At 38.0% G+C, this 8,915-nt stretch overlaps 1 protein-coding gene across 1 annotated transcript; it reads left to right on the top strand.

The window, feature by feature from the left end:
• The first annotated feature begins 2,839 nt into the window (after positions 1-2,839).
• LOC105040697 (non-specific lipid-transfer protein 1) lies at positions 2,840-4,881 on the top strand. Its single transcript, XM_010917351.4, has 2 exons — positions 2,840-3,323; positions 4,649-4,881. The coding sequence occupies exons 1-2, from the start codon at positions 2,872-2,874 to the stop codon at positions 4,656-4,658; spliced, it is 462 nt and encodes a 153-aa protein (XP_010915653.2). The 5' UTR covers positions 2,840-2,871; the 3' UTR covers positions 4,659-4,881.
• The last annotated feature ends 4,034 nt before the right edge of the window (positions 4,882-8,915 follow it).

Below are 8,915 nucleotides of genomic sequence, written 5' to 3'. Positions count from 1 at the left end.
CTTTATTTTTTTCATCAGGAGAGGGCTCCAGGCTGTGCAACCCCGTTGCTAGCTGGAACAAGGTCAAACAGACGATCGCTTGCCTCTTCATAAATACACTTCTTGCCCTCATCCCCTTACATCCCCTCCCAGAACCAAGTCAACTTCCTAGGGTTTCGTGACGGACATAAATCCAGCAAGAAAAGAAAACTAAAAACCACAGATTTATTTTTTCCAGAAAAGTAAAGATAAAAAGATTTGTACCAGCTCTTCAGCCTCAAGACCGTCTGCTCCCCCTTCTCTTCTCTAAATGGGAAACCATTTTCCATCTGCTCTCAATGCGTCAGCCATTTTCCCGATCTCAGAACTCCGACTGAAGTTTGGGGCTGGAGATATTCCAGGAAGAGGAGGAGAAAAGAGAAACCCTACATTGGGTTCTCTATGTTTTCAGGAAGAGGGGGACAGAAGGAGAAACAGGAGCCGAGATCGTTGAGGAGTGCGAGAAACGGGAAGTTTCGGGAGATGAGAAAAGAGAGCGGGAAGTCACAGAGCGAAACTATAGACGGGAAGAGGCTATACAGTGCGACTCAGAGACTCGAAAGGCAAATGGGGGCTCAAGAGTGGCCCCTCTTTGATTTCCCGCCACGCCGTTTGGTTCATATTAAGCATTTTATACGTCTTGGCTCACGTTGCTCCGTGTGGAAGATACGTGGGCAACGTATATCTGAATCTATATTTTTGTATTTATGTCTGACCCATATTTAACGTGAGTCGCACTTAAAACCCATACCATGTTTTTTTTTTTTTTTTCTTCTTTCGGACATGAAATTCGCACAAGAGGGAGTGAAGGATGTGGTTTGTGACTACCCGTGAACACGAACATATTTTGCAAAATAAAACTCAATGGATATGCAAAATATGTTCGCATTCACAGGCAGCCAGTGATAATCATCGATGAACGTAAAAAAAAAAATTATAAATAGATGGAAGTTGCATACCATGTATGCAAGCACAACATTGACATACATATTGATTTAGTACTCATTAGAATTGATAAAATATGATTCGATCCATGTTCGATCTGTAATAAACATATTTATGTTTAGGTCGAATAGATTTGGATTATAAACGGAACGGATCGATCTGTTTAATCCATTTAATAATTAGATTGGATTTAGATTTTAAATATCTAATCTGTTTTATATTCAAATCGGATTAAGTTAGATAACCTATTTAACTTATTTCTGATCAATTTAATCCGATCTGTTTAACATGTTTAATCTATTTAAAATCTATTTAATTTATTTAAAATATATTTAATTTGTTTCTGGTCCATTTAATTCGATTTGTTTAATCCGTTTAATTTAATTTGATATATTTAATAAATAAATTAAATGGATCGGATCGGATTATCTGTTTAATAAATAAATTGGGTTCAGATTTAAATTTTTGATCCGTCTAATAAACAGATCGGATTTGGATCGATGATTTTCTGATCTGACCGGCATCGATCCGATCCGTTTATGATCCAATTCAACTTGATTGCCACTCCTAATGTGCACACATTATCTGTAAGTTAACAATGTCAAATGAAACCTTTCGATAGAATACACTTTCGGATTACACCGTTCTCCTAATGATTAGCTATTGTTAAGTTCTATCTATATTACATCGTAGCTTCTTATGCATTATAACAAATACCAAGTTTGTTTCATATATTAATATTTTTTATGCCGAATGTTACAGAGAGGCAATCATGATAATGCTTGAGAAGTTTGTAGTAAATAATCATTCTAGACTTTCACAAAAACCAATGACTTGTGCTTGTATCTTGATTTTACCCACTTTCTTAGCTCTAGAAAAGTAATATACATGCTTGGAATACCGACAAACAATTTGTACTAGATGAATATATAGTGAAATTTTTTTGGAATCAATCAATCAAAATTATGAATTGCAGTGCTCCTAACCATATGCCTCCAGGCATCTTTTGATGCTTGCATTGGTATATTGGTGAATGGTGAATGATGGATTGGTGCGACGCTTGCATCTTCGACAGCCGACAGCCGATGTATGGTTCATATGAAAATTGCAAATAATCGGCCATTAGATGTCCGGACATATTTGAGGAAAACTAATGCCAGTCTATATTAATTTTAAGTTTCTATTAGTAATATATGGTAATGGTATAATAATAGTAATATTATAATTATTACGACAACAACAATGAACAATACCAATAAAACTGCTATTGCCATTATCCACTACTACGGTTACTATCACTATTGCTATATTTAATTTAATTTATTAATATAAATTAAAAAAATATAACTTTAAAGTGATTTGATCTTTTCCAAACCAATCCTTCACTTTCCATGCTCCTTTCCCATCATAATTTGTCATTAGTTCCTATATGTGGTGTCCTATTGTGATGAGAGCTTTCAATTTTCGAAAGGTAGGGCAGTAATGCTCCTTCAAATATATTTCCGTTCGGCAAGGAGAACGTAACTCCTGCTTGGTACTAAATGGTTTGTTTCAAGGCTTTGGGTCCGTCCCACCTATTGTAATGAAAACTTTCAATTTTCGAAAGGTAGGGCAGTAATGCTCCTTCAAATGTATTTCCGTTCAACAAGGAGAACGTAACGCCTGCTTGGTACTAAATGGTTTGTCTCAAGGCTTTGGGCCTGTCCCGGCCCAACACAATCCATCGCACTGCGCACCTCTACTTCTTGCACAAGCTAATTCGAGGGTAGACAGCTCAGCATATCTATTTGTTCTGCTTGATGCCTGATGGCTTTCCACAGAGATTTGATCGAGTCTTCTTTCAGGAGAAACGAAAACAGAAGCCTTTAATAATCACCCCGGATTTGTCCAACAAGTCCGCCTACATATATGGCTGTTCCCATGTTCAGAACATTCAAGCACCCACCATCTTTTCCTTCTTCCAAAAATTTCTCCATCGTGTTCTCTTGTATTGCTACCTTGCCATACTGCCAAAAAAGTATGGCTCGCCTTCTTCTGCTTCTAGCTCTTCTATCCATGGCTTCAATGCTCGTCTCGGCCGACACACACTCGGATTGCGGGTTGGCAGAGACGGCATTCGGCATGTGCATACCTTATGTGATGGGCAACGACCCACAGCTCGATCCCAAATGCTGCAACGCCGTGCAGTCCGTGAACGACCTAGCATCCACACAGAAGCTCCGTCGTGACATCTGTGATTGCCTCCGCAAAATGCTGGTTCATGCCGGAAAGATCAACTCGGGCCGTCTTGCTGGCCTTCCCGGCAAGTGTAGAATCAACACCAATGTTATCCCTCCCAGCCTCACATTTGATTGCTCCACGTAAATCTCTCCCTCCCTCTCTCTCTCTCTTCTTGCATGTATGTTTGTTTGTCAGTCTATCTATGTGCAATGTATTTGCGAATGGATTTGGATTGTATTTTCCACATGAAAGAATAATTTATCTTCTTTTATGACATCAACCATTGGATCATATATTGCATATATCCTAAAGAACTCTAATTTTTTCTTCCATCCATTTGAATGGATCTCAAGATGGTCATTGCACGATTCAACCAATTACATTGCGAAAGAAGGTTGATTATTCTTTCATATGAAAGATACAATCTGGACCCTTATGCATGTGCGGTGGTGTTCTTTAAAAGATAAAGTGGTTATGGGGTACCAACAATTGCACCAACTCTATGATAGCCAAACTCATTGGCGGAGCATAAGAGAGATTAAAAGAGGCCACTGCCCTCTCCCCAAAAAAAATTAAAATATTATTATTTATATATTTATATATATGATAGCCTTCTCAATATTTTAACCTTATATGAATCTATCGGTTTGAAAAAAAATCATATAATTAATTTATATATTAATTTTTTATTAAAAATAATAATTTTTTTAAAAAAAATAATTGTTCATTTATTCTTCAACTTCTAATATAGAAGCGGTTATTAAGGTTTTTATACGATCAAAATGATATAAGATAATATTTTTTATTTAATTTTATTTATATATAAAATTAAATATTTATTGATATTTTTATAATATATATATATATTATTTATTATAAAATATTTTTTTAAAAAATTATTAATAAATTATAATCTTGCCCTTCCATTGGATGTCAAGCTCCGCCGCTGGCCAGATCGGTTTCTTTTGGTGCATGTTTGTACGGTACAAGGGTGTGAGGCGGTGCTTGGGGCATAACGTGCCAAATTTTCTGCTCATTCCGGGAATGCAGCAGGGTGCATAGAAAAATTTTTCCTAATTTAAGTGCTTGCAATGAGATATGAATGCTCAATATCTTGGCCCGGTCATTAACAGAGATGAGAAGTGCACTATAAGCTTACCAATTGATTTGGTAGACCATTAATGACGCCAACTGCATCATAATTAAATTGAGGCAATGTAAAGTGGGCCATCTTAATTTCAAATTTATGAGGATTGAAATTAACGGAGGAACGCATTAACATTTGTCCTTCTGTTTTTTTTTTAGAGTGGGCCATCTTTATTTCCAATTTATTAGGATTGAAATTAACTAAGGACCGTTTTAACATTTGCCCTTCCGTTCTATTTATTTATTTATTTTTTAATTCTACAGTGTTTTCAAGTGTCATATATGGATGGTAATTTTGGTCATTTATTTATTTTTGCAGGATTGCGTAAGTATGGAACCTGTTGGAGGCTTTGAGTTGAATCTCAAGAAATAAAAACAAGGAGGAGAATTTTTCGTTCTAGGATTTGATCTACCTATCAGTTTCGTGTGGAACTTTATGGGACTCTTTTTTTCCTTTCCTTTTTGATGTAAGGTATATCAGAGGACATACTATTTCCTCTGATGGTGTGTGAGGATACTTTCAGTTTTCTTCAACGAGAGGATTATCTTTACTAATTTCGTAAATACCTGCAGCAATGGTCTAATTAATTTGTCAATCCCTGTTGTAATGGTGCTCACGGCCTTCAGCAATTAGTTTCATATACCGACACCCTGTTGTAATGTCGTGCACTTAACGGAATACATAAGTAGATACCCAAATTACTGACAAATTACATAAATAGCCACCAAATTACCGGTGGCCATCAGGTACATAAATAGATTTGCAACTCTTGGAAGCTAAAATAAAGTTTTTGTTGCCCGATACCCACAACAAAAAAGAAAAAAAAGAAAAGAAAAGAAAAAAAAAGAAAAGAAAGAAAACCTCGTTTTGATGGTTAGGCACTGGACTTTAAAAATTTTTAGCAAGGCGTGACTGTCTCAAACCCAACAAGTCAAACCCAACCTCTTGGGACAAGGGCAATCAAAATAAGCAGAGTCCCATTCAACATATTAACATTCCTCCTAGAACAAATTTAAAGACCGACTCATAATTAATATTTACTAGATTCTGGCACGTGCAATGCACATGAAAATTAAATAGAGACATGCCACATGGAGCCTTAAGGACGTACATGATCTTAGGAGTTTCAATTTAACAATGAAATAAATTTGTTCCTTGACAATGTGAACCAAGTTCGGTGAACCGCATGGATGAAAGGTTTTGGGCCATCTCCTTTAGGGTGGAGGCTAACTTGCTTCAACGACTTGGTCGAGTGGCACTCAAATTAACGGAAGCCAACTGAGGTAGTTCACCGACCTTGACCTGGACTTTGGGGGAGGCGAAGTATTTTCCGTGTATGTTTCAGTAGAGTAAAGAAGGGATGCCACACAGTCGAAGTAGTGACTGGTGATTACTCGGATCCCCCAGTGGTGATTGGTGATTCACCCTTTCCGGGCCATCACGCGACTCACCCCACTGCAACGCCCTTCCATCACGCCGTTTTCATCACCACCTCCCATTGGCATTCCCCCTGCTGCAACAACAAATACATGGCCACTCACTCAACGAACCTTCAATGCATCTGTCTTTATATATCTCTCCTCTCTTCCCCATCCCTAATATTTAATCTTCTACTTCAAATTCTTACCCCCCAAAGAAGAACATTTACTTCGAGTCCTTTTAACCCTCCAGAAGTCTATACTACTCTCCTCGCATGGCTCGACTCCTTGCGCTTCTGGCGGTGCTCGCAGCCGCCGGAGCATGGGCGTATGCCGCTGCCCCGCCATGCAACAGATAATGCAGACGATCACGCCATGCATGTCCTACCTCTCAGACCAGGCGTGGGTGGCGTCCGGACGGTGCTGCGACGGGGTGGCGGCCCTGAACAGGACCGTCTCCACCCGGGGTGACCGCGTGGCCATCTGCGACTGCCTCAAGAGCGTCGCCCCCAACTTCCCCGGCGTCGACTTCTCACGCGCCGCCGCGCTCCCGCGCTTGTGTGGCGTCCACATCAACATCACCATCTCGCCCTCCATCGACTGCAACAGGTAATAATGACACTCATCTGGCCTTCTCCTCATGCCATTTGGCCAGCGTAGTGGATGAAGTATGCATGATAACTGGCAATCACCTTTGGCTTCTTGTTTTGTTTTGCAGCCTTCCACCACCAGGAGAACTCGAGGAAGTTCAGCATTAGAAGGCATGCATTACGGCTAAATTACTTGCACAGATAGATAATATTTAGAACGAATAATTGTAGCATGCAGATGCTTATAGTGATTGTCTCAATGCCAGGATGTAGTGATGGATGCTGCGCTCGTGCTTGCCTAATTTGTTTAGACCGGCCGTTGTTTTCTCTGGTGCATGAAAGTTTCTAAGCTGCATTCCTGCCTCCTTGTGCATAACCAAGTGAGCATCGACATATACAAATCCATCCAATCCAACCTATAGTTTGGATTTTGTTTGGTGACGTTTATGCAACTTTAAATTGGTTTGTATTGAGAAATTGAAATAGGATCAATTAATTTGATAGAACTCACGAACAACCTGTCCAGATTTGGTAGAGTAGGCATGTGCCTTGATCCAGCATATATAACTGACTCTCATTATCCTAGTTAGCGGGGGAATGAATGGTTTCCTCTGCTGCATGAAAGTTTCTAAGCTGCGTTCCTGCCTCCTTGTACTTTTCTCGTTAATTGTGCATAACCAAGTGAGCCTCAACATAAATCCACCCAATCCAACCTATAGTTTGGGTTCGGTTTCATATCGAGAAATTTAAATTGAGTTAGGATCGATTGGGTAGAAGTCATGATCAACAACCTGTCCTGATTTTTTAGAGTAGGCATGTGCCTTGATCCATCATAAATGATTCTCATTATTCAAATTTAGCACTCCAAAGTAGTCCAACCAACCAAATGGCACCCGATAAACCCCTTACTTGGGCTGTGATCTTCATTGTGAGTTTGGCGGGGGAGTGAATGGCTATTGTTGCCGTGCCTCTCCGACAAGGTGTAATGGGGCAGGAACTTGGATTGTTCATCTTGCTGGAGTAGATAGATGAGAGTCAGGACTCCAGTTATTTGCAAGAAAATCCTTGTACGTCGGAGAAAGAGATGGAGGTTTCACCAATGAAAGGATCCTCCGATACTTAAGTCAGAGAGTATCGGAAAGGGAGAACAATAAAGAAAGATAGTGAGAATAGACTGAGAAGTTCATGTTCAGAGAGCAATTGATTACAGACCAGTTATCCATGCATGGGAGGTAGGCGCCATTATAACCAAATGTCAACTTAGCATCATCCGCGCATCAATAGTTTTTCATAGTTTCTAAACTGTAGCATAGCTTGTGGAGAACCAGGGCAAAGATGAGACGAGATCAGTTGAAAATCGATGATGAAGATCTTGTCTGATTGCTGACCTCTTGTGATCGGCTATCAGCCGATGATGGCAATACTGCATAGAACACAATCCTTGATTATCCATGATATAAAGTCAGATATTCACCACATCTTTAAAGGTTGGACACATCATTAGGTTGACCAAATATGGCCCAATAGCTATTAATTAGGATAAAAATTATTTTAGGGATACAAACTAATCTTCCTTAAGAGTTCACATCGATAAAAAGATTTGGCATCTTGATGTCCACTCTTCACCACCTAGGACTGTATTATGTTCTAAGGTTGGGATGTTCGCCTACTAAAGCAATACGTAAATTGGGTTCAAAACATCATGAGATAGTTCAGTCCTAGTTCTACAGTATCTTTTGTTTCAGTTCTTTTAAAACAATCATAAATTATTTTTTATTGTGTATCTACTATTAGAAATTTAATGTGTGATCTCAGCATTCAATGTGTATTCCTCAATAATCTAAGTTGCCAATTATTAAAGCTTAAGTTTGGACTATTAATCAACTATTTATTTCTAGGGTTCGGATTGTATCTTTCATGCAAAAGAATGATTGATGTTCTTTTATAATATCAACCATTGGATTGTACCTCATGCAGTTTTTAAAGCACTTTGAACTTGCTTCGCACCTGCCTACACAGTTTTTGAAGTAGCCACTATACGGTCCAACAGCTGATGTCACCAAAGATGGTGAATCATTCTTTTGCACATAAGGTACAACTTGAACTTGTTGTTCCTATGCTTGATATAACACTATAAGAAAACTGACAGTTGTCACTAATAGTCAGTTTGCATTAGCGATGGCTTTTCATCGCTAAAAAGCCAATGAAAATATCTTCGTCGCTAATTACCATCATTAGTGACGATAATTTTATCATTACTAATAATACTAATTAGCGACAACATTAGCAATAATACCATCATTAATATTTTTTTTTATTTTTTTAATTAAAATTTTAAAAAATATATTAGTGATGGCTTTGTTGTCACTACTGTCATCTCTAATAATTTTTTATTTTTTTAATTAAATTTTAAAAAATTGTTAGAGCCGTCGCTAATGTGATCGTTAATAGTTTTTATTTTTTTTAAAAAAATCATAATTAAATTTTTTAAAATCTACTTTAATCATAGTAACAAATAATAATATTTTCTAAAATTTATTATAAATAAGATAATAATTATTTAACACAATCATAAAT

This window comes from Elaeis guineensis, chromosome 3 (assembly GCF_000442705.2).
Source record: "Elaeis guineensis isolate ETL-2024a chromosome 3, EG11, whole genome shotgun sequence".
Classification (NCBI taxonomy): Eukaryota; Viridiplantae; Streptophyta; class Magnoliopsida; order Arecales; family Arecaceae; genus Elaeis; species Elaeis guineensis.
This window is presented reverse-complemented; position numbering and strand designations above follow the sequence as displayed.